The 26,298-nt window shown below is 39.3% G+C and overlaps 1 protein-coding gene across 1 annotated transcript; it reads left to right on the top strand.

Annotated features, from left to right (window-relative positions):
* The first annotated feature begins 3,273 nt into the window (after positions 1 to 3,273).
* On the top strand, positions 3,274 to 26,044 carry LOC136800745 (RNA polymerase II-associated protein 3-like). The gene is made up of 11 exons (XM_067057401.1): positions 3,274 to 3,490; positions 4,208 to 4,372; positions 15,918 to 16,052; positions 16,449 to 16,576; positions 17,343 to 17,535; positions 18,496 to 18,594; positions 18,876 to 18,997; positions 19,403 to 19,583; positions 20,274 to 20,368; positions 22,471 to 22,565; positions 25,883 to 26,044. The coding sequence occupies exons 1-11, from the start codon at positions 3,347 to 3,349 to the stop codon at positions 25,975 to 25,977; spliced, it is 1,452 nt and encodes a 483-aa protein (XP_066913502.1). The 5' UTR covers positions 3,274 to 3,346; the 3' UTR covers positions 25,978 to 26,044.
* The last annotated feature ends 254 nt before the right edge of the window (positions 26,045 to 26,298 follow it).

The raw sequence follows: 26,298 nt of genomic DNA, 5'->3' as shown, positions 1-26,298 counted from the left end.
GGAAAAAATGACTAGAAACTACAATATTTTCCTCTTTTCAAGCAGTTCTATTCTAACCGAACTTAGGGATGGATATTATTCTAAAATCGAGAGTCAAATATTGTCCAAATTTTACCAATTTTAAGTGCTCTTAATTTTGCATGATTTTTCCGATTTAGAGTAATCTGAAAAATTAAGAACGCATTTAAGAACATTTCAGGCTGGAAAATACTAAGGAAATAAGCACATCCACGCTCAGCCAAGTTTTAGGTGTTCTAATAAAAAAAAAAACGTGTATTATGCGTGGTAGAAAGAGAGTTTACGAGAAGAATATAAACGAGAAACCTTTAAATTCTATATAAATTTTAAATATGATATTGATAGATGTTAAACACGACCTTACAAAATTGATTAAATATGCTAAGGATAAAGTTTTGATCAAACTACAAAATGAGAACCTAGCCATGAAGTGAGACATCGAGAAAAATTGAGTTAGATTCGAAATCCTTAATTTGTATTACAAATACCCCTACATCACTTTTCATTTGTGAACTTTATGTATTTTAGAAAAATGAATAAAAACAAAATGGATGACTTTTTTGATAAAGATTCACCACATGGCCTCGCCAAGCGAGTAATCGAATTCCGTTATTTGCAGAAGAAGATCGCCTCGGCCCTCAATACCGAGGAACCATGCATTAGGTATAACTTCACTTATTTCGATGCTTTTTGCGGTACTGGAATTTATCCGGTTCCCCAAGCGGAACAACAACCGGGCACTCAGGCCCAGATCCACCGTCCTTTTCCACCGGAATACGGGTCACCCTTGGTCGCTTTGCACACATTAGAGCAAATTTTTAACGGAAGGTATAATAAGTTATATCCAAGAACAGCACTTTTTGTTTTTGAGGATGCTAATCGAACATATATTGAAGAGCTGAAAAGAAACGTCTGGAAAAGAATATTAATAGATGCTGACAGACTTGTAAATGACGGAAATGCGAACACATGGAGCTTTATTAGAACCAAAATAAACAATGTAATGCTGACCGTCACAATAATGTTCATTGTTGGTGAGTTCAGAAATTTGACTCCTGCCATGCTGATTAATCAGAACGCTCTCAACCTATGCACACCTATGACGTCATTTATCGATCCTTTTGGATTCTCTCATACTCCGATGGACCAAGTCATCTCGTTTCTTGGTGAAAGAAGAGATATCATTTTGTTCTTTGGTGTTGAATCCATCAATCGATTTCAAGGGGTCTTGGAGCAAGGACATAATATGACACAACTAATGGGTACTACCAACTGGAGACATTTCTTCCACTGAATCATACTTTATTGGAAACACCGCAAAAAATGAAAGCTTACGTTTCTGCTTACCAGGCCTGTTTGAACCTCAAATGTTGTGAGCTGGGAATGGGACAAGCCAGAACATGCCATATTTCAATGCGGAGAGGAACTGCAGCAGGATGCAATAAAAGTTTCATCTATGATCTTATCTTTATTTCACTGGATCTCAGATCGTTAGATCGTATGAAGTATGCTATGGGTGTTGGAAGTCAAAATAACACAGAAGCCTTAGACGATTTTGGACATGACTTGTATTTTTCCGATTTTCATTACGACGTAAATGCCATTTGGGCTCCTTTGAGCTCAAGAACTATTGAAGCTGAAATTATCAAGCATGCTTGGAGTGGGAAATTTTGCACGTTTGGTCAGTTGAAAGAGTGGATACTAACTGAAACACCTTTACAAATTCATTCCCGTGTTTTTGAAGATTTGGAGAGGGCTAAAATTCTGACGGTCACAACACCGGCTCAATACCGCACTAAAGTCCTTGTACCAGCAGTAGCAGCAGCCCCAAAAGTTGTTAACGAAGTTGTAAATACGGAGACAGTTGTTCCTACCGTTGAAAATGTTCTGACTCCTGCAGGAGTAATGTCTGTTGCCAGAACCACTATTGTGGGAGTACCTACGCTTGTGCAGAATGTAGTAAATGTACCAGTCCCTACATTAACAGAAGTTATAGTAATCAAAACTGATCCCCGAACCCGGAAACCGAAATTTCCAGAATATGTTGGTAAGCTCAGTACGGATCCTGATGAAGATGAAATCAAGGGGCCAAGATATAAATATCGAAATGATTGGAAGCTGCAGTTTGCTTCATGTGATTGCACCGATTGCTTAAGTTACCTTATGAATAGAAAAGCTAAAATTCAGTAAATCTGAATAATTGTTTATTACTATTGATCGAGTTGTTTTTATTTTACTTGATCAAAATTGAATATGATTAGGGCCCGAAATTTCCAGACCATTCACCATCACGCTGTGCTTTGATGGCATTGTTTTGTATTCATAAAGGCCTACTTTGAGGAAATTATCATTATTATCCACGGTAGCTAATTTTCTGTTTTTTAGTGCCGGCAACGAAATTTAGTTCAATTTTTTAAACACCTAAACTCTATACATAGGATGATTTGTAATGATTTTATTTGCTTTCTTACGATTCACATATACTTCCCGAATTGCTTTCTTTTTCAATCATTGTATTGTTACAGTTTAGTAATTCAAAAAAGATTTTTCAACATTTTACCCTTTTTTAATACATTTAATTGAATTTGATTTTTACATTTTACCTCCAATTAGATCTTATATTAATATAAACAATAATATATAAATATAAAAAATGTATACACATAGCAACCAATTTGTTTAATGAAATATTACCACACCAATACAATGTCACCAACTTTTTCTTTTCATCTTCGAAAAACTTGTCTTGGAAAAGGACCAGGGCAGTAAGTTATTATTGTTTAGGTTTAGTCCTTTTAAATATCTTAAAATGCTGGAAATTAAAGTTTTAAAATGTTTTGATGCCTCTGTTACACTCAATTAGACTGATTCCCTTAAGAGTGGCTACCCAATGAAGTATAAGCCCGAAGGGCTAGAAGCGAATCTTTAACCTTTCTCAGGCAAGAAATAGTAAATGCTTAGAATATACGCCGTATTTTCGATGACGGATTGGACTTAGCAATTTCTTTGTTTTCGAGTGGTACATTTTTTGAAATCTAGAGGAAATTTTACTTTTAATCCGGAATTTGTATAAAAACCACACAAGCCGCTCAAGGCCGTGCAACTTTGGTAGGATTTAGCGGCTTCAAATCCTACCAAGGAGACTCGATTCTAGCCCTTCGGGCTTATACTTCATTGTGGCTACCATGTGGACATGACAGCAAAAGCGAGGGCATATTTTATGCGAATGGACTTTCATAATTATATGTTTTGTTATTTCAGATATAAAATGACCTTAAACAAAAAAAAGTAAACAAAAATCCCATCATTTTAAAAGATCTCAACAATCATGGACAAAGCAGCCAAACTTCAAATGCAGATACGGGAGAACAGCAGCGAGTTGACAGATTTTCTTCAAGATTTGACGAAATGGGAAGAAAATGTGAAGAAAGAAGATGAATATTTAAGAACATCAAAACGGATTGACGAGAAGGTGAGTAAAGATTATCAAATACCGTAAGTTTGTCTAATGTCGACATCCCTCTTCTGATTTCGACACTCTTCTTTAAGGATAGAAGTAATGGTAAGGTCGGAATCGCTGATGGAAACTATTTTTCTTTACTTGGCGATCAGAGTGGAAAAAAACCTTTGTCTATTAGTGATCCCGACCTTCCTAATATTCTCTAAAGAAGGGTGTCAAAATTAGAAGAGGGATGTCGAAATTAGACAAACTCACGGTACAAATTGACAGTCTCTTGGATTTATCAGAAAAATGTTTTACCTAACAAAATCTCTGTGTCAAAGACCCAGTGGGAACCCACCCCACTGAAAAAAATTAGGCTTCACCTAGTGGGGAAAATACCCTACAATATCAGCCCTACTGGTGAATCGACTTTGATTTCATCCCCATTTGACAGTCGATGGAAAAATTACACTCCAAAACCAATGTTTTGAGTCAAGCTGGGATTGATCGGTATTCGTCCAAAATAACATCTCGATAGAGGTTTTCATTCCCACTGTGGGGAAAAAGTTTTAGCAGGGCATGTACTGAGACAGGAGTGTCAAACAGTTGAGGGACTTGAGGGTACTGATACTTCGAGGCATGGAATGATACTTAAAATGATAATAATAATTCCAGGCATCGAATCCGCCTGGATATCCTATATAACAGTTCTATTCGTTTTTAAAAGCTTTTTTTTTTACTTCACAGCTTCCACCAGTAAGAAAGGGAAAGAAATCCACCGATGCAGAATCCATTGGCAAATCAACCGACACCGAAGGAGATCAAAACAACAATAAAAACAAGAAATCACCACAAGTGAAAAAAGAGAAAATCAAATCCTATGATTATGATGCATGGTCTAAATTCGATGTCGTAAGATTCTTTCCATTTCAATTATACCTCAAGTCCTTTACATGTAAATGTGTGCTGATCGTCAATTCCACACTAAATTTTCTAAATCCAACCGTTTCATTAATTTCCCCGAATTCGTACGATCTGCTTCGGTAATAAGCAGCGGTGGAGCCTGGTAGAGTCAAAGACAAGCTTCATCTAAGAGGAAGAAACCCGATGGCAATATTGTTATTTGTAAGGTACCTTATCGGGAAAAAAATGTTGGGGTTTTAACCAATGTTTCAAATCTAACAAATTATATGCCGTTGGAAAGATAATTGAAAGCAATAATACTGAGAAAAATACTTAAGAGCAATATAATTCTGAGAAAAAGAAAATCAGAAACTTTAGAAATGGAGACGAAGAATTATTATTATTATTACAACGAATACAAAGTTCAGGCACGCCGTGGGCCTCTAGAACTGGTCTTTGTTTATTTACAATAAATAGCGTAGTTCATGGTTTGCCCATGCTTTGTTTAAATTATTCTTGAACGATTTTATCGATGATGCTTCTGCCACGTATTTTGGAAGCGCGTTCCATGTTGAGATAGTTCTATAAAAGAAGGACTTGCTTTGTGCACCACGTACTCCATCGTCCGGGAAATTCATCTGAAGCTCGTGTATATGCTTTCTACATGGTCGCGTCCTTTTGATAAACTTTTTTGGTGTTGTTTTACTATCATAGATGTGAATATGCTTATACACCTGGACCATGTCACAGAAAAGTCTTCGAAACTCAAGGGATGGTAGCGCCAAGCGTCTTAGTCTTTCTGCATATGGTAACCGTGAGATTGGTTTTACTAGTTTTGTCGCACGTCTTTGGACACTCTCGATCAGGTTGATAGATCGACGTAATCTTGGTTGCCATACTGATTGAGCATACTCTAAATATGTGGTCGTACAAAGGTGGTATAAAGTGTCTGGAATACGTGAGGACTAGGGTCTTGAAATCCTCTTTTGAGCAATCCCAACATAGAATTAGCTTTGTTTACTTGCTTAGCGATATGTTCTTCAAATGAAAGATCTGAGTCTATCAAAACACCGAGATCTTTTTCTGTGAAGACATGTTCAAGTTGCTCTCCATTTAGTTGATACGGGTGTGCATGCTTTATGTTCTCGAATTTACCTATCGTTAAAACGTGGCATTTGTCGGGGTGGAATTTCAACAGCCACTCATGGGACCATCTTTCAAGTGCTTCAATGTCATGTTGTACGATTAAGGAGTCAAGAATGGAATTGATTTCCTTTATAATCTTCGTGTCGTCTGCAAACAAGAAAATGCTTGATAGAACATGTTCTGGTAGGTCATTAATATAAATAACAAAAAGCAGAGGACCGAGCACGCTTCCTTGAGGAATGCCACTTATCACTGGATCTAAAGATGATTTTGCACCATTAACACTCACTAATTGCTTGCGGTTCGATAGAAAAGATTTGATCCAGTTCAGAATTAATTCGTTTATCCCGTAGCGTTCTAGTTTTATCATAAGTCTTCGATGGGGTACCGTGTCAAATGCCTTGGCAAAGTCGAAGTATATGCAGTCGACCACTTCACTTTTTGCAGTTGATTCGCAACACATATCTATAAAGGAGATAAGCTGTGTGACTGTTGACCTTTTGTTGATGAAACCGTATTGCTTGTTCGATAGAAGCTCTTCGCTGATAAGTGTTCCATGATATGTTTTCGTATCATTGTTTCCATCAACTTACAGACTACTGAAGTTAGACTTACGGGGCGATAGTTAATAGCAAGGTTGTGTGCTCCTTTGTTTTTATAGATTGGTGTCACATATGCTAGTTTCCAGTCACTAGGTAAGTTTCCTTCCTCGAAAGTTTTATTCATTATGATTGATAGTGGTTCTGCAATTATGGTCACGAAGTTCAATAAGCATTGAGGCATGAATCTCATCTGGACCAATTGATTTATTCGCATTGAGCTTCCTGATTTGTTCTGTTATCATTTCCTTCGTAATGTTTAGTGGTTGAAGTATTTTATCTGTTCTGTTGTCAAAATCAGGTAGATCACCTTCCGGTTCTTTAGTAAAGACACTGCAAAATTGTTTCTGCAGGATGTTGGCCTTTTCTTGGTCCTCGTGCTTTAGGGATGTCTTGTCATCGGGCGTTTCAAGAAGAGGGGAAACTCCACTTTTTGATTTAAGTTTGCCTCTGACATGTGACCAGAACGCTTTTGGGTTTCTCTTTGAGTTTTCACCGATGGCTAGATCGTATTCTCTTTTTGCAAGTGCCATCTTTCGATTGACACGGTTCCTCGCGATTACATATCGGATTCTTGCTTGACGTCTGTTTGTGGGTGATGATTTTGATTTTAACCAGATCCTGTGAAGTCGCCTCTTTTCTTTGATGTCATTACGTAGTTCAGCATTAATTGGAATTTTCCCTTTCTTTTTCCAGTGAGGCGCTCCTAACTCTTTTCTTGGGACAAATTGATCTCTGAGTTGAAGAAGTTTTGTTTTGAATTTTGACCAGAGCTCCTCGATCGACCCATGTGAGGTATCTATGAATTCTCTCGTCCAGTTGATTCTTTGCAGATGACTTTTCATCGACTTAAAGTCTGCCAGTGGTAGGTGTATCTTTTGGTTGGTGCTTTAAGTTCCATATAACATTTAAAGCTAAAAGAGAGAACGCTATGATCACTTTTTCCTAAAGGGCTTAGGAAATTTAGATCTTGAACCTGATCTCTTTCATCTGTTAAGATGAGGTCAATCAGTGAAGGCTCGTCAGTACCTCGACATCTGGTAGGTTCATTCGTATGTTGGAAAAGGAATGAATCACGTAATGCTTCCAGGAATTGCTCTTCTTTACTTACCTCTACATGTGGGCTTGTCCAGTTCTTCCAATTTATAGTTGGAAAATTGAAGTCGCCAATGATGCAACGATGCGTGTATCTCTTATCTTCTGATATAATTCGTAAGAGCTGGTTAAGATTGGCATTATTTTCTCCAGAGTTTGATTGATTCGTTGGACTGCGGTAGACGCATGCAAAGCAAAGCATATCTTTTCCAGCCAGACGTACTTCAATGATGCACGCCTCCTCCAGTGCTACAGGACATTCAATGTCAACTGTAAGGTGGTCTACACTGGTATGTCCTAGGATGACGATACCACGTCCTGTATTGTTCTCAGTATTGGTGTGGTTTACGACTGTGTATCCATCAATTAGATATTCGTGAATTTTCCATCTTTCACCGTTCTTTGGTTTGACTTCACAGATTGCAATAAAATGTGGATATTCTTTTGTTACGAGTTCTTCTAGTTGTAGTTTTTTCATTGTTGTTAGCTGGTCGGCATTTGTATACATAATTTTTATTTCCGAAATTGTGTTTGATTGGTTCTCGTTTTTGTTTTTTGATACTTGTTTATGCGTTTCTCTTGTTTTTATTGGTGGTTTGCGACTTTGATCTTCTTCAGGTAAAAGCCGTTTTTTGAGTTGCCTCTCACACGATAGATATAGGTTTCTGATTTCTCTTGTGAGTTTCTTGTTTTGGCTTCTGTTGAGAGTACCTTGAATTGTTTTCTTTCATCAGGGGTGAGATCCTCAGTAACGCTAATGCCTTTGTACGTCGCGTTATCCTTCAGTGCTGTAAGATTGCCAAGTAAATTCCATTTATCAGACTCATCGTTAAGAGAGACTAACAATGGACGTTTCTTTCCTTCTTCCTCCTTACCCAATCTTGCTACACGTTTGATAAGACTGCGTGAGTGGGTATCCTTAATCAAGTTTGAAGCCCAGGTTTTGTCATCATTAATACTTTGCTCAACAACGCCATGTACGATAACATTTGAGGCGCGTTTTTGTTTACTGTATTCTTCGGTTTCTTCTTCGCGTATTGCGTCCCTGATCACTTCTTTCAGGGATTTTGAATCCGGGGACTCCTTTGAGCCAGTAACATTGGCATAGGTCTGTGACAGAAACTTACATTCTTTTTTAATTGTCTCCTCAAGCATTTCCTTGAGGGATTCGATTTTGCTTTCTATCTTGGTCTCCAACTTCTGTTCGACAAATTCGAAAGTGTGAAGGCCAGGATCGGTACTGAGTTTACTCTTTAAACTTTCCAGTTCATGTTGTTGTTCATTTATTTTCTTTCGGTCAATCTCATTCTGTTTTAACAATCCTTTGCAAGCATTAAGTTCTCGGCGGAGTGTCTCGTTTTCCCTTTTAACAGATGATGGTAGGGTCCGTGGTTTTGCAGGAACAAGTTCAAGAACTTTGGGTGTTACAGTCACGCAGTTGGGACAAACATACTTGTAGTGCGTGCTTTTGTGCTTGTCTAGGAAAAGTTGAACGAAGAATGAAGAAGAAAAAAGTGAAGCTTTTTATCATTTAGTGCTAGAAGCTTAAATCTTTGGTATAGAGGTACTTTGAAGCCTTTGAAGCCTCCCCATTTCAGATATATTGTGTTTTTCATAGAATTATTGCATCGAAAGTTATAAGCCTCTGAAGGTTGCCTGTTGAAGTTAAAGAACAGCGCAAAAAAATGACAACAATAGTAGGAAATGTACGATGAAATTATGACAGTGACTTCATTATTAGCATATCGTGAAAAGATGACGACAATTTATATTCAAATGCCTAGTATTCTCTGATATAAAATTGAGATAGGAGAAATTATAAAAGTAAATTAATGCAACTTTGATTTTTACCGCTATTCTCTTTCTTTCGAAATATTACCAAAAAGTCTATGCCAAATTAAGCTTCCTATCGCAAATAACGTTGCCTTCCCTTTCATTAACAACTTCAGTGAAATTTGTAAAAGCATCTTCGGTGAACATTTTGTTTTCAGTGGTTAGACAATAGTGATTTAATTGACTCGGGTAGTCCTCCGAACAACCTCACACAATTCTCTTCAAACTTCAAAACTTTTTTCACGCATGATTGAAAGTAGACATTTTGCTTTCCTCTTTGCACTTTTTTCGTTTCCATTATAAAAGCAAACCAATCGCATTACTGATGAGTAGGTCAGTATTATCGGTCGATTTTCAATGTTATCCACTAAGTCATTGATTTATGATCAAAAATTCATTTCGATTTTTCTTTTCTTCTTAGAAGTACCAAGACAAGATAATTTTTAAATTTTCTATTCTGGTGCTGCTGTCTCTCCATATTCATATCAAAACTTCACAAAAACTTGTAAAGCAAAAAACATAAACCGATGTGCGTAGAGAAACCCATTCCTAGTAAACAAAGTATTCCAGAGAAATTTTAACACAAACTCGAATGAAGCTCATTTTAAATTGAAAAATTTTAACCAAACTGAAACATTTTTATGAGATGAGTTTACAATACTTTGCCCCTCTCAGTTACTTAGATTATTAGACAATTTTAAAACTTGTGAGTTGTTTACCTCAGCCAATTTTGTACTCTTATTTGTCTGATTTTCACACTTTGAGTAATGTAACTCACCCTATGCAGTGTAATTCACACTCAGTAGTGTAACTCACCCTCTGTAGTGTAATTCACCCTCTGTAGTGTAACTCTCCCTCTGTAGTGTAACTCCCCTCTGTAGTTACTTGTAACTTCCCTCTGTAGTGTAACTCACCCTCTGTAGTGTAACTCACCCTCTGTAGTGTAACTCTCCCTCTGTAGTGTAACTCACCCTCTGTAGTGTAATTCACCCTCTGTAGTGTAATTCTCACCTCTGTAGTGTCACCCTCTCACCTCTGTAGTGTAACTCACCCTCTGTAGTGTAACTCGCCCTCTGTAGGGTAGCTCGCCCTCTGTAGTGTAATTCACCCTCTGTAGTGTTACTCACCCTCTGTAGTGTAACTCTCCCTCTGTAGTGTAACTCACCTTCTGTAGTATAACTCTCCCTCTGTAGTGTAACTCACCCTCTGTAGTCTAACTCGCCCTCTGTAGTGTAGCTCTCCCTCTGTAGTGTTACTCACCCTCTGTAGTGTAACTCTCCCTCTGTAGTGTAACTCACCCTCTGTAGTGTAATTCACCCTCTGTAGTGTAATTCACCCTCTGTAGTGTAACTCACCCTCTGTAGTGTAACTCACCCTCTGTAGTGTAACTCGCCCTCTGTAGGGTAGCTCGCCCTCTGTAGTGTAATTCACCCTCTGTAGTGTAACTCACCCTCTGTTGTGTAATTCAACCTCTGTAGTGTAACTCACCCTCTGTAGTGTAATTCACCCTCTGTAGTGTAATTCACCCTCTGTAGTGTAATTCACCCTCTGTAGTGTAACTCACCCTCTGTAGTGTAATTCACCCTCTGTAGTGTAATTCACCCTCTGTAGTGTAATTCACACTCAGTAGTGTTACTCACCCTCTGTAGTGTAACTCTCCCTCTGTAGTGTAACTCACCCTCTGTAGTGTTACTCACCCTCTGTAGTGTTACTCTCCCTCTGTTGTGTAATTCAACCTCTGTAGTGTTACTCACCCTCTGTAGTGTTACTCTCCCTCTGTTGTGTAATTCAACCTCTGTAGTGTAACTCACCCTCTGTTGTGTAATTCAACCTCTGTAGTGTTACTCACCCTATGCAGTGTTACTCACCCTCTGTAGTGTAATTCACCCTCTGTAGTGTAATTCACCCTCTGTAGTGTAACTCACCCTCTGTAGTGTAACTCACCCTCTGTAGTGTCTGTAGTGTAACTCACCTCTGTAGTGTAATTCACACTCAGTAGTGTTACTCACCCTCTGTAGTGTAACTCTCCCTCTGTAGTGTAACTCACCCTCTGTAGTGTAACTCTCCCTCTGTAGTGTAACTCACCCTCTGTAGTGTAATTCACCCTCTGTAGTGTAATTCACCCTCTGTAGTGTAATTGTCAACCTCTCTGTAGTGTAACTCACCCTCTTGTCTGTGTAATTCACCCTCTGTAGTGTTTACTCACCCCTGTCACCCTCTGTAGTGTAACTCACCCTCTTGTAGTGTAAGTAGTGTTCACCCTCTGTAGTTTATTCACCCTCTGTAGTGTAAAACCCTGTAGTGTTACTCACCCTCTGTAGTGTAACTCTCCCTCTGTAGTGTAACTCACCCTCTTTAGTGTAACTCACTCTCTGTAGTGTAACTCACCCTCTTTAGTGTAATTCACCCTCTGTAGTGTTACTCACCCTCTGTAGTGTTACTCACCCTCTTTAGTGTAATTCAACCTCTGTAGTGTTACTCACCCTCTGTAGTGTAACTCTCCCTCTGTAGTGTTACTCACCCTCTTTAGTGTAATTCACCCTCTGTAGTGTTACTCACCCTCTGTAGTGTAATTCACCCTCTGTAGTGTAACTCACCCTCTGTTGTGTAATTCAACCTCTGTAGTGTTACTCACCCTCTGTAGTGTAATTCACCCTCTGTAGTGTAACTCACCCTCTGTAGTGTAACTCTCCCTCTGTAGTGTAACTCACCCTCTTGTGTAATTCCCTGTGTTACTCACCCTGTAGTGTAATTCACCCTCTGTAGTGTAACTCACCCTCTGTAGTGTAACTCTCCCTCTGTAGTGTAACTCACCCTCTGTAGTGTTACTCACCCTCTGTAGTGTAATTCAACCTCTGTAGTGTTACTCACCCTCTGTAGTGTAACTCTCCCTCTGTAGTGTAACTCACCCTCTTTAGTGTAACTCACTCTCTGTAGTGTAACTCACCCTCTTTAGTGTAATTCACCCTCTGTAGTGTTACTCACCCTCTGTAGTGTTACTCACCCTCTTTAGTGTAATTCAACCTCTGTAGTGTTACTCACCCTCTGTAGTGTAACTCTCCCTCTGTAGTGTTACTCACCCTCTTTAGTGTAATTCAACCTCTGTAGTGTTACTCACCCTCTGTAGTGTTACTCACCCTCTGTAGTGTAACTCACCCTCTGTAGTGTAACTCACCCTCTGTAGTGTAACTCACCCTCTGTAGTGTAACTCACCCTCTGTAGTGTTACTCACCCTCTAGTGTAATTCAACCTCTGTAGTGTTACTCACCCTCTGTAGTGTTACTCACCCTCTGTAGTGTAATTCACTCTCTGTAGTGTAACTCTCCCTCTGTAGTGTAACTCACCCTCTTTAGTGTAACTCACTCTCTTTAGTGTAACTCACTCTCTGTAGTGTAACTCACCCTCTTTAGTGTAACTCTCCCTCTGTAGTGTAGCTCTCCCTCTGTAGTGTAACTCGCCCTCTGAAGTGTAACTCGCCCTCTGTAGTGTAACTCGTGTAACCCTCTCTCCCTCTGTAGTGTAACTCGCCCTCTGTAGTGTAAACTCCCCTCTGTAGTGTAACTCTCCTCTGTAGTGTAACTCACCCTCTTTAGTGTAACTCACTCTCTGTAGTGTAACTCACCCTCTGTAGTGTAACTCACTCTCTGTAGTGTAATACACCCTCTGTAGTGTAACTCGCCCTCTGTAGTGTAACTCCCTCTGTGTACTCCCTCGTAGTGTACTCGCCCTCTGTAGTGTAACTCGCCCTCTGTAGTGTAACTCTCCCTCCGTGTCTCCTCTGTAGTGTAACTCGCCCCTCTGTAGTGTAACTCACCCTCTGTAGTGTAACTCCCTCTGTAGTGTACTCACCTCTGTAGTGTAACTCGCCCTCTGTAGTGTTAACTCTCCCTCTGTAGTGTAAACTCACCCTTGTAGTGTAACTCACCCTCTGTAGTGTAACTCTCCCTCTGTAGTGTAACTCTCCCTCTGTAGTGTAACTCTCCCTCTGTAGTGTAACTCACCCTCTGTAGTGTTACTCACCCTCTGTAGTGTAACTCACCCTCTGTAGTGTAACTCCTCCCCTGTAAGTGTAACTCTCCCTCTGTAGTGTAACTCTCCCTCTGTAGTGTAACTCACCTCTGTAGTGTAACTCACCCTCTGTAGTGTAAACTCTCCCTCTGTAGTGGTAACTCACCCTCTGTAGTGTACTCACCTCTGTAGTGTAACTCACCCTCTGTAGTGTAGTGTAACTCTCCCTCTGTAGTGTAACTCTCCCTCTGTAGTGTAACTCACCCTCTGTAGTGTAACTCACCCTCTGTAGTGTAACTCACCCTCTGTAGTGTAACTCACCCTCTGTAGTGTAACTCTCCCTCCTGTAGTGTAACTCACCCCTGTAGTGTAACCTCCTCTGTCGTGTAACTCTCCCTCTGTAGTGTAACTCACCTCTGTAGTGTAACTCCCTCTGTGGTAACTCTCCCTCTGTAGTGTAACTCCCTCTGTAGTGTAATTCCCTCTGTAGTGTAACTCTCCCTCTGTAGTGTAACTCACTCCCTAGTGTAGTGTACTCTCCTCTGTAGTGTAACTCACCCTCTGTAGTGTAACTCACCCTCTGTAGTGTAACTCACCCTCTGTAGTGTAGCTCTCCCTCTGTAGTGTAATTCACCCTCTGTAGTGTAACTCACCCTCTGTAGTGTAACTCACCCTCTGTAGTGTTACTCACTCTCTATAGTGTAACTCTCCCTCTGTAGTGTAATTCACCCTCTGTAGTGTAACTCACCTTCTGTAGTGTAACTCACCCTCTGTAGTGTAACTCTCCCTCTGTAGTGTAACTCTCTCTCTGTAGTTTAACTCGCCCTCTGTAGTGTAACTCGCCCTCTGGAGTGTAACTCATCCTCTTTAGTGTAATTCACCCTCTGTAGTGTAACTCGCCCTCTGTAGTGTAACTCGCCCTCTGTAGTGTAACTCCCCTGTGTCCTCCCTGTAGTGTAACTCTCCCTCTGTAGTGTAATTCACCCTCTGTAGTGTAACTCACCCTCTGTAGTGTAACTCGCCCTCTGTAGTGTAGCTCTCCCTCTGTAGTGTAACTCACCCTCTGTAGTGTAACTCACCCTCTGTAGTGTTACTCACCCTCTGTAGTGTTACTCGCCCTCTGTAGTGTTACTCACCCTCTGTAGTGTAACTCACCCTCTGTAGTGTAATTCACCCTCCCCTCTGTAGGTAACTCCCCTCTGTAGTGTAAACTCTCTCTGTAGTCTGTAGTGTAACTCTCCCTCTGTAGTGTAACTCGCCCTCTGTAGTGTAACTCTCCCTCTGTAGTGTAACTCACCCTCTGTAGTGTAACTCGCCCTCTGTAGTGTAACTCTCCCTCTGTAGTGTAACTCGCCCTCTGTAGTGTAACTCTCCCTCTGTAGTGTAACTCTCCCTCTGTAGTGTACCTCACCCTCTGTAGTGTAATTCACCCTCTGTAGTGTAACTCACCTCTGTAGTATAACTCACCTCTGTAGTGTAACTCACCCTCTGTAGTGTAACTCCCTCTGTCGTGTGGCTCTCCCTCTGTAGTGTAACTCACCCTCTGTAGTGTAACTCACCCTCTGTAGTGTAACTTCACCCTCTGTAGTGTAACTCCCCTAACTCCCTCTGTAGTGTAACTCACCCTCTGTAGTGTAACTCACCCTCTAGTGAACTCACCTCTGTAGTGTTACTCACCCTCTGTAGTGTTACTCACCCTCTGTAGTGTAACTCGCCCTCTGTAGTGTACTCACCCTCTTAGTGTATTCACCCTCTGTAGTGTAACTCACCCTCTGTAGTGTAACTCACCCTCTGTAGTGTAACTCGCCCCTTGTAGTGTAAACTCTCCCTCTGTAGTGTACCTCACCCTCTGTAGTGTACCCTCTGTAATTCACCCTCTGTAGTGTAAACTCACCCTCTGTAGTGTAATTCACCCTCTGTAGTCTAACTCGCCCTCTGTAGTGTAACTCTCCCTCTGTAGTGTTGGCTCTCCCTCTGTAGTGTAACTCACCCTCTGTAGTGTAATTCACCCTCTGTAGTGTAACTCACCCTCTGTAGTGTAACTCACCCTCTGTAGTGTAACTCACCCTCTGTAGTGTTACTCACCCTCTGTAGTGTAACTCGCCCTCTGTAGTGTAACTCGCCCTCTGTAGTGTAACTCACCCTCTGTAGTGTAACTCGCCCTCTGTAGTGTAACTCGCCCTCTGTAGTGTAACTCTCCCTCTGTAGTGTACCTCACCCTCTGTAGTGTAATTCACCCTCTGTAGTGTAACTCACCTTCTGTAGTATAACTCACCCTCTGTAGTGTAATTCACCCTCTGTAGTCTAACTCGCCCTCTGTAGTGTAGCTCTCCCTCTGTAGGGTAGCTCTCCCTCTGTAGTGTAATTCACCCTCTGTAGTGTAACTCACCCTCTGTAGTGTAACTCACCCTCTGTAGTGTAACTCACCCTCTGTAGTGTAACTCACCCTCGTAGTGTACCTCTGTAGTGTAACTCACCCTCTGTAGTGTAACTCACTCTCTGTAGTAACTCTCACCCTCTGTAGTGTAACTCTCCCTCACCCTCTGTGTACTGTCCCTCTGTAGTGTAACTCTCCCTCTGTAGTGTAGCTCTCCCTCTGTAGTGTAACTCACCTCTGTAGTCTGTAGTGTAACTCGCCCTCTGTAGTGTACTCCCTCTGTAGTGTAACTCTCCCTCTGTAGTGTAACTCACCCTCTGTAGTGTAATTCACCCTCTGTAGTGTAACTCACCCTCTGTAGTGTAACTCGCCCTCTGTAGTGTAACTCTCCCTCTGTAGTGTAACTCTCCCTCTGTAGTGTAACTCTCCCTCTGTAGTGTTGGCTCTCAAAAATGTACCAGAACTCTCATCATATTACTGCGTTTTGCGTTCTCAGGAAGCAGCGTGCGCAGATGTGGATAAAGAAATCGAAAGTGAAAGTGATTTTGAAAAGGAAGAAGAAGATGAAGAAGAAATGGAGAGAATTGAAGAACAAAGAAAATTACAACAAGCTGCCATGGAGAAAGATAAGGTTAGTGTAGTAAACAAACATCTTTTTATAAAAATATCTAAAGTGAACTTTAGAACGCCATGATTTCAAGCCTAGAAATGTTCTTAACATGTTCTTATTTTCACCATTTTGTTGAGTTTTTTGTCCATTTTCCTAAGAAATTGGGTGTTGTGGAATCCACAAAACCTTAAAATGTTCTTAAAATTTTGGCCATTTAAAAATGTGTAACCATTTTTTGTTTTGTAACTATACTCGAATTTTCCCTTAATGTGCTGACCTGTTGAAGTTCTTCCTTAATATATTCTAGTATCTAATAGTATTGGCTAGTATTTAACTTGGCGAAATTTAGAATTAAAATCCCGCTTAGATTAATCCACTAAATGTATCTCTTACAGGTTTTCCTTTTCTCTTTCTCAGGGCAACCAATTTTTCAAAGAAGGCAAATACGAAGCAGCGATCAACCGATATACCACAGCCATCAACATTGATCCCAATAACCAGATATTTTACGCCAATCGGGGCATGGCTTTGTTGAAAATGGAGAGGTAATGTTTCAGTGAATAGACCTTTACATAAATTACGTCATGAGCATCAATTGCCTCGTATTCAAACAATTTCCATAGTGATTATGTCCCTTGGACATTAAATGATTTTTTTAATGAATAGAAAGTAGTTTTGATAAAATCCGCTGGGAGTTAATCACCATGGCAATAATTTCAAAACGAGGCAAGTTATGTTTGTGACGTAATTTATGAAAAGGTACAAACGAAGAAAGTTTGAGGCTGCAGTATTTTTAAAAATCAAGCTGAATAAATTTTTATTATTATCCATATATCGGTCATTAAGTAAGCCATTAAAGGTTCAATCGGCGGGCGGTATTGAAAGGTTTTGTGAATCAAATTGTCATACCCGCGCTGAGGAAACTAAAGCGCCAGGCTTCAGAGGGCTAAAATATCATTAACGGCCCGGGTATATAATTTTTATTTACGGATTCTCAGGGAAAAAAACAAGACGTTAATTTTCATACTTACGCAGTTTCATGTCGTCTAGGACGGCAATATTCAGTGAAAAAGACTTATTTATATTTTAAATGTTCTTCACTTCAAAATAAGAGTTTTTGAGCAATCTCAGTTACATAGTTACTACTACTACTCTCTAAACATTAAACAGAACTCCATAAGTCGAAATTTCCATAAATCGTTCCCTAATTCTTGTTCCAGTTATGGAAACACAGCTGGAATTTCTTTTTCAAATAAATCTTCTAACAGTGTCTTGTGAGTTTATATCTTTTCCAATTCTAATTTATTACAGGTTTGGAGCGGCCGAGCAGGATTGCACTTTCGCTTTACAACTGGATCCGAAATACACGAAAGCTTTGTTGCGGAGAGCGACTGCTCGTTTGAAACTGAAAAAGTGGAAAATGGCTTTAGAGGATTTCAACAATGTTTTGGAAGAAGAGCCGAGCAATAAACAAGCTGTCACTGAGATAAAAAACATCGAAAAGGTTAGAAAACATTCTTTCCCTCCATGTTTATGGATAACCAAAATATGAGTTTCCATTTTTTAAATGACCAAAGTTGGCGAAAGTAAAACAATAGAAATACTATCCGAAAGTTTGAAATCATTAGGCTACCACTTAAATAAATTATGCTATACCTTATCGGGGAAAAAAATGTCGGGGGAAAGTGACGAAATTTCCCCCCGACGAACTTTTTCCCCGATATTTTATAACCCGACCAAAACTTTTACCCGATTTTTTTATCCCAAAATTGAAATCTAAATTTTTTACACCTTTATCAACCGAAATTAGTGCTTTAAACGTCGAATTACAAGTTCTTTTTTCGAGCTAGTGAAGGAAACCATTTCATTTGGACAATTTAGTTGGGTAAAAGTGACTAAATTGTAAATTTCGTCGGGGAAAAGTGACGAATTTGAAATTTTGGTCGGGGAAAAGTGACGAAAATGCCTCTAGGTGACGAAATTTTTCCCCGACGAAAAAAAACTCCGACTAAAAATAAAACTCTGACATTTTTCCCCGATAAGGTAGATGTTACCAATTATGACTAAGGTCCAAGTCAATAGCGCACCGTGCTGAATCTAAAAATAGATCTCGTTTTTGACATCATTACTCTCGATGTGTTTGTACGAGTTCCAATCCCATCAACCTTTGCGTTAATCTCTTTTGCACGGTAATTGCATCATTTGACAAAAGATATATAACAACTTGCACGTATCTTTAATTGAGCCGCATTGAATTGTGGGATTGCAACTCGTACAAATGTCAAAAAAGTGAAAAGTAATAATTATGACGTATGCATTGCTGAGTGCTTTTACTTCTTTTTCTGTATTGGAATCAAATTCGACATGAGTGTGAATCTAAACTGGATATCAAAGGATTGATCCTAAAGTGTCATAAAAATAAATGATTTATCCCATATTTAGTGAAGTGTTTCTTTTTCACTAGATGATGAAAACCGAACAAGATTCACAAAAGCGAACACACAAAGAAGAACAGACGAAAACGAAAACAGAAAAACAAGAAAAACGAAAGAAAAGATCTACCGTCAGTAGCATTTCACATCATGGTTGTCCCGAACTTTTATTTCATGTCTCTTTTCAACTACAGTCTCTTTAACTCGAACCTCTATAACTCGATGTCTCTTTACCTTAAACAAGTTTTTTCGTCCCTTCAGTTAGCAGTGCCTTATAAGCCAATCTCTATAACTCGAAACTTCCCTAACTCGAACAAATTTATGTTCCCCGTGTGGGTTCGAGAGACTGTTACCCTTGAAAGGTATGGTACATTTACCTGCCTGATGGATGCATGTACTCTTTTCATTTTAGAAGCCGTTGAAAAGAATTTATATACAGGAGGTTGGAGGATCTGAAGACGAAAGTGAACAACCGCAGAAAACGAACGAAAAGTCACCTGTACATAACAAACATGAAGAAGCTCTTGAGAAACGGTATTTGTTATCTTGAAGATTCTTCCAAACGTCAGCCAACAAGAAACAAACAAGAAACAAACAAGTCAACTACTTTATCATTTTATACTGATTGTAATGAGTTAAAAAGTGTATAGCATATGTTTTGGGTGGCATGCTTCGAAAAATTCAAAAGCTTTTAGGCAGCTGAAAAATTGTTTCCACGAAGGGTCACTATGAACAGAAAAAATGGTTCTATCAGCCTGCTGGGAAAGAAGTCTTTTGTTAGACTAGAGCCTACTTCCTACTGCTTTCTGATAATTTTTATATGAGACTGAGTTTGTCGAGTCCAGTGAAGTAGTGGCCCACAGGCTACTAAATGCTGAAAAGATTCCGAATGCAACTTAGGTAACCATTATCTTTCTACCCTTTGATATTTTTTTCCAGCGTTCCAGCGCTTCATGAATCATCAACACTCTCCAAACCTCCAACGTCTCCACCGAAAACAACACGTGATGACGAAGATGTAACGGACGTTGATTTGGTCATCCCAACAACTTCTTTCATGTTTGAAACAGAACTGAAACGACTGAAAGATCAACCGGATGTCTTCTACCATTTTCTAAAGGTAAGGCTTTCTGGTCTGTAAAATACACAAGTGTCCGAAAATAAAATTGGAAACTTTTTATGTTCGATTTCGAGGGATGTACTTTCCAAAAATATACTCTAATGAGATGAACTTTCGCGGTTTAGCTTATCCGCGAAATCTTAAAATTTCGTACTTAATTTCGCGGTATACAGTAGGTATTGGGAGATAAAATCATCCATGTTGGTTGTTGGAATACATATAAAAAATAGATATTTGACATTTGTTGAGTTTTGTTGATTAAAATATTTTATGGATAAGTCCTTTCCAAACTTCTATTGGGACTTATTTTCGCGGATGACACTCAAATCCGTGAAATCTAATCCCCGCGAAATTTTATCCCATTAAAGCATAACAAGTGCTTTGACTAAAAAATCTAACGGTATAAAAAAATTGGAAAAAATCCCCTCGGCTACCGGTATATGGGTTGGTTTGACAAGAGTAGAAGATGAGATTTTAAGTGAGGGTAATGTCAAGTCTTTGTGAATTTTCTAGTTCTCTAGAAAGAATCTGAATTAAAGTTTCTATTGCTTCAAGGGGCTATGATCGAAATGAAGACATTTGTTAAACTCTTTCATTCATTGAACAAAAAAACTTTTAGCCTTGCTCTTAAGTCTTGTTATTTTTACTGATGGCAAACGATAACCACCGCCTCTATCATTTCTTTTCTAGATGATACCATGTGCACAATACACGAAATTGTTTCGACAATGCGTTGACAGTTTGATATCCATCTTCCTCAGCACGCTCCATGGTTACTATATCAGGTGAAAATTGAGTAAAAGTCTATTGAGTTTAAACCCGAAAGGCTAGAGCGGAATGTTCAACCTTTCTCAAGCAGAAATACGTAAAGCTTTTAAGATCTGTTACGGTGGCGATGGGTTAAATCTAGTACTTGCTTTGATTTCAACGGGTACATTTTTCGAAATCACTCGATAGATTTCGCTTTCGATCCGGCGTTTGTGTAACAAATCTTTAGGCTCCGATGCGTTGATTTATCTGAAAAAGCTAATTAAAATTCAGAAAACGCGTGTCAAACTAAAAATCAAAAACATTCAAACAGAGCGAGAAATCATTTTCACCAACTTAACGCAACAAGGACAAAAGTTGAAAACCAACAAAACAAAACAGCGACAAACCTTAAAACCAACAACAATAACAAAATAAAAACAAAGAACCAAAAAGTAACAACCCACAAAAAAACAATCTTACAATAGACAAACAATCAATATAAATCTACAAATTTAGCGGAGAGAAAACCGGTAAGTGAATTTAAAGAAAGTTGAGAAATAAATGGAAAGCGGATAGATGAAGACCAAAGTCTGGCATCAGGTGTGGCCATGAGTAAAGCTTGCCCTGCTACTCTAGAGTCACCCGTCATCTAACGAAAGGTTAGAAAGTGTTGCAATCACAATCTAGAAAAGAAAAGATTTAGAAAGAAAGACGCATAATCGAAAAGTTTGAAAAGTTGGCCCAGAGCCCGGTTCGGCGTGCCGTATCCGAGTGGCCGTACGAAAGGAAAAGAAGAAGGAAATGAGGACTTCAAACAAAAAAACACACAAATTTTTATATCAATACGCGTGAACTTCTTTAACCAATTTTTTACTAATGTGAGTTGTTAATTCACATATCCTGCAAACAAGTGGAGCGCTACCAACCACTAGACTTTCTAATAAGTTCAAACGAGACATTCACAATTTTCAAACTAAAAATGTTAAAATAAAACGACAAATCCGATAAATGTTTTAGATGATGATGATAATTAAATAAAACTAGAGAAGACTTTCTAAGAATAGTGTTATATTGCTAGCAAGGGGATGGAATACCTGCTGGCGTCCATATATTTTTTTCAATGTCTTTTGTAAACGAAAGACTTTTCCGCCTTGTTTCAAAGCACGGTCCATTAAAACTCTACCCGCCAAGCTAAAATTTTCCAAAGATGAACTAACCCGTGCTATCCGGATGATTTCAGCACCAAAACAAGAGTAAAACATGGTTGAAGGCAAATTACTAGTGCAAAAAGGAAGACGTACAATCTCAAAGGAAAAACTGTCCCTTTTATCAAAAAGTCTAACATCTAGACGACCGTTGATGTTTCTCAATTCAATGTCTAAAAAAGTAACTCGATCACCAGAACTTTCAAGATTTAATTTTAATTCTGGAGGATAAATTGACTCAAAATTTTCCAAGAAGAGATTGTTATCGTTGATGGTAAGAAGGTCATCTATAAAACGAAATGTGTTGCTAAATCGTCTGGCTTTTTGAAGATTTTCTTTTTTCAAGCTCTTGATCCACTTGATAGACTTTTCTTTTTTCTGACATTTATTACGAAAACCTTTGCATATTTTATGAAATATGGTTAAAACCTCGCGGCTCACGCGTTTCACATCCAAGAGATTCCACTCTAGCTTTCGGAATTTAAACTCAACGGTCGCAATGCTATGGAACGTCCGGGTGGAAGGAATTTTGGGATGTAGTGAGCAGTTGACAACGGACATTAATTTAATAGTCATTTGCTCGAAACTTAACACGCTCGCTGCCGAGCCTTTTTCAGAAATCGAAAATTCGACCTCTTGGGATTTTATCGGAAGTTTGACTCTCAAATCAAAGCCTCCCTTTGGCCTGGGTTTTCTTCAAACGCCTTCAAGTTGTATCCGTGCAGTTTTATTGACGAGTGGTAAATTATAGTGCGGAAGTTCGACGCTGTTCATAGTACATAGCGGTTCAAAATACCGCGAGGTGTCTTTTTGCAAGGCCTTTATCGTAAGGTTTTCATTGAAAAAACTTTTTCTAGTTTGCAATTTGTGATCTTCTTTCATTTTTATTGTTATAACTTACAACGCTATTTTTTTATTTCTTCTTTCTGTAGAGATAAGCTCTGTGTTCATTTGGAGTTGGAGAATTTTTGTAAAGTGGAACGTTTTGCCATGGCAACCATGTTTCTATCCAAAAACGACAAAAAAGGTTAGTGGAGTAGGGAAATGCTATCAGAGTTCGTTGCTATCGCATCTATCAGAGTCAGGCTAGTGGAGGGAAGGAGTCGCCCTACTATTCCTTTCTAAAGCCGGGTCCAGCTTAAGCCACTGCCCATATATTCTACTGTCGTTCTAAAATACGCCACTTGCAATGGCTTATTTTCAGTTTTTTTACTCACTTTTTGAAGGCCCGTAGCTCGTCCCAGGCCATCCCAAAAAAAACAATAAAAAAAACAACATCAACCCAAGAAACAAGTGCGTATAGTTTTAGCAAGATCCGACTATTTCTTAAGTCTCTAAGCTTACTCAAACTCTCCATCCCAGTCGTTACACCAGAAATCTGCCCCAGCCCGGATGATTCCTTCAACAGCAAGTTTGTCCCAAATTATATCTGGAAGAATAAACTCTTTACTGACATGTACAACAAAAAAGTAATGGAGTCACTTGTTGGTCAATCCCAGGAAAACGTCCAAGCTCAAGTGGACCACCTACATGAAACCCTCGGCCGATGCGCTGCAGAAGCCTACTCCACGATGGAGAAGAAATCCTACCGTTTTCCTGTTAAGTCATGGTGGAACAGCGATTTGACCTCAGCCCGTAAAATTCTTCAACAAACCTTCAACCAATGGCGAACCGACAACTTTACGAAAGACCCTTCAAGCTTGACATACAATAGATACTTATTTGCACGTAAAAGATTCAGATCCTTAGTTAAACACGCAAAGCATCAATCTACCGTAGACCACTTCATTAATGTTGAGAAGATAAAAAACATAAAACCTAAATCTTATTGGAAACAAATTCAGAAACTGAAAGGTAGCTCTCAAAAACAGTACACAATAAACGGAAAAACTGACAGCATTGACATCTCCCGAGAATTCAAAGACCACTTCGATCACGTTCTAAATACTCCTAGGGTTGACGGATTTGATAACACCCTCTCAAACCAGGAACTCTGTCGTCTCTCGTTAGACACCAATAGCTCAAACTTTTACGTTACAGAATCTGAAACACTGACTGCTTTGAATAAATTAAAAAGTGGTAAAGCCAGAGACCCGTTCAGCTTGAGATCCGAGCACTTCATTTCTGCGATTTCTCCCACCTTTATCACTCACCTCACACGTCTTGCAAACAACATCTTTCAATCAGATGAGTTACCACCATGCCTGAGCTCATCCATCATCATACCCTTAGCGAAATCTTATAAAAAATCGTTGAAAGATCCTAACAACTATCGGGCATCAGCCTGATTCCCATTATCACCAAAATTCTTGAACTGATTATAATTGAAAAATGTCCCAGCTTAAAGAGCAACAACGCCTCGCAATTCGGTTTCACAGCCAACTCGTCCACTCTCCATGCAGAGGCCATCCTTCTCGACACCGTTCAATTCTACAACAACCAGGACTCTCCCGTTTACATATGCAGTCTCGACGCAGAGAAAGCCTTTGACTGCTGCAGTTGGCTTTCATTATTCCAGAAACTTTCTCTAAAAAACATACCAGGCATCGTTTTGGCTTTTCTTATCAAACTCTATCTCAACGGCTCAGCCTTGATTCACTATGCAACACACAACTCTGAAACATTCCACCTATCACAAGGCGTTAGACAAGGCAGTATACTCTCACCGTATCTATATAACGTCTACACCGAGGGACTTCTTGAATCAATTAAGCGATTGAAAGTTGGTACGTTTCTTCCAAATGACTTCCACTCAGCAATTATTGTATATGCTGATGACATCATCCTGCTCAGTCCGTGTCTTAGTCAACTTCAGATGATGCTCTCCCACTGTAAAACATTTGGTCAGAAAAACGGTATCAAGTTCTGCCACTCTAAGTCGAAAACTCAGTTTATCATCTCGGGTACATCGAACCTCCCAAACCCATCGCTTACCTTGAACAACCTACCAGTTCTCCCCCAGCGAGAGCTCACTCACCTTGGTTTCTGCTGGAACCTGAAACGAGACAAACTCAGCCTCAATGCTCACAGGGACCAACGCCTATCTGAACTCTGGTCCACTACCACATCCTTGATCTCTGCTGGTATACGACACTACCACCCCAACGCAATTGTCACGATATTCTATTCGATCATTATTCCGAAACTGCTATATGGCTTAGAGCTATGTGATCTTTCAAGATCTGATTTACTCCAACTTAACACAACTGCTAGATCGTGTTTAAAATCATTATTTAATGTTTCGAAAAACAGTAGGAACTACATTCACCGTGTCTACAACATCCCAGACATATCTCATATTCTGGAGAAACGTAAGCTAACCCTTGTCAAGCAGCTCTTTGCAAACCCATCGACTTCACAATACACCTACCACATTGCATCCTCAAACAACCAACATAACTATTCGCTTATATCAAAAGCTCTATTAACCGCTGAAAACCACAACATAAATACCCCAGAGATCTTATTTGCCGAAGCATAAAGCTGACGTCTGTGGCTCTCCCAACTTCTACTGAGCATAAAGCTGACATTGACAGATTACGAGAGCTAATTGATAACTGGCATATCTATGAGAACCGTATTGAAATGAAATTTATACTAGAGCAATCAATTCCTAGCAGTAGATATATTTGAATCTATATAAATTAATTAGCAGTATTTCTAGTCATTTGATTTTACTTATGTCTTCTTGAGAGGCTACTCCCCTATACTAATTTTTTCTCACAATCATCCAGCCAATTCATTTCAGCACAGTACTCTTTTGTACCTATACCTCTTTTGAGTTTGTTTTGAATTTAGTCTACCATCTTGCGGTTTTCCTCCCTTCCCCTGTTTGTTTTATTCCCAGCTCTCCCTCGTGAGTTCCTCACAGGGGCGGGACAATTTCGGTTGTCCGCCCTCTGTCTTACGTTCCCGCCTTATTGCTCGCATTAGCGTTAACCTCATAATTACAAACTAGTATCTCTCATCAATTTTTCCTCAACAAAAACGACAACTGTAAATATTGTATTAAAGATGTTTTTTTTTTTTTTCTATATACCATTTATGGTGATTAAAGAGAAATCAAAAAAAACAAAAAAAAAAACTTTAGCCTCGTTTGGGAAAACAGACCCTTGTAATCAGATGCAGGACATGAAACTGTTATTACATATGATATACGTTTTCGATGTATTGAAAGAGTAATTTCACATCCTGGTCCTCCAATGCTCATTCGATTTCAGAATTGACGAGTTTTGGCCATTGTGTAGGTTTGCAACATTGAATTCAAAAAAAGTACCCTGATTAGCAAGGTAAAATGGAATACCAGACAATCTTTTCTAATCAAAACCTTTTTTCCGTTTTCAGTGATCGTAGAGTTACTGAATTACATGGAATCAGCAGAATACCCGGTGAAGTTGACGGAACAACAAATTGCGAGTTTGCGGAAAAGCTACAAATGATTAGTTTTAGGTTTTTGTTGCAAGACTGTTATTGAACGGAAAAGAAATCTGGAGAGAATTGAAATTATATTGTCTTCGTTGTTTTTATCCATACATGTACATGTCTTTTTTATAAGCATATCTAGGCTCAGACGAGGCAAAAAATTAAGCATGTGCTAAACATTGATTTAAGCCTTACGAAAAATTACTAGTTTTTCATACGCCTTAACGTAAGTAATTAAACATGACTAACTATTTGGTTGTAGTTAACTAAACAAAAAGTTTTAAGCTGTATTTTCCTAAAATCTTTGTATTCGCGAAGCCAGTAACGTTTATTCCACT

Source organism: Clytia hemisphaerica, unplaced genomic scaffold (assembly GCF_902728285.1).
Source record: "Clytia hemisphaerica strain Z4C2 unplaced genomic scaffold, Clytia hemisphaerica genome assembly, whole genome shotgun sequence".
NCBI lineage: Eukaryota > Metazoa > Cnidaria > Hydrozoa > Leptothecata > Clytiidae > Clytia > Clytia hemisphaerica.
Note: the sequence above shows the minus strand (reverse complement) of the source record. Positions and strands in the feature narration are given on the sequence as shown.

Coding starts and splice junctions, on each gene's coding strand:
- LOC136800745 (XM_067057401.1), top strand. CDS start 3,347: ATGGACAAAGCAGCCAAACTTCAAATGCAGATACGGGAGAACAGCAGC. Junction 16,053..16,448: donor CTGCCATGGAGAAAGATAAG/GTTAGTGTAGTA, acceptor TCTCTTTCTCAG/GGCAACCAATTTTTCAAAGA. Junction 18,998..19,402: donor GAAGAAGCTCTTGAGAAACG/GTATTTGTTATC, acceptor ATTTTTTTCCAG/CGTTCCAGCGCTTCATGAAT.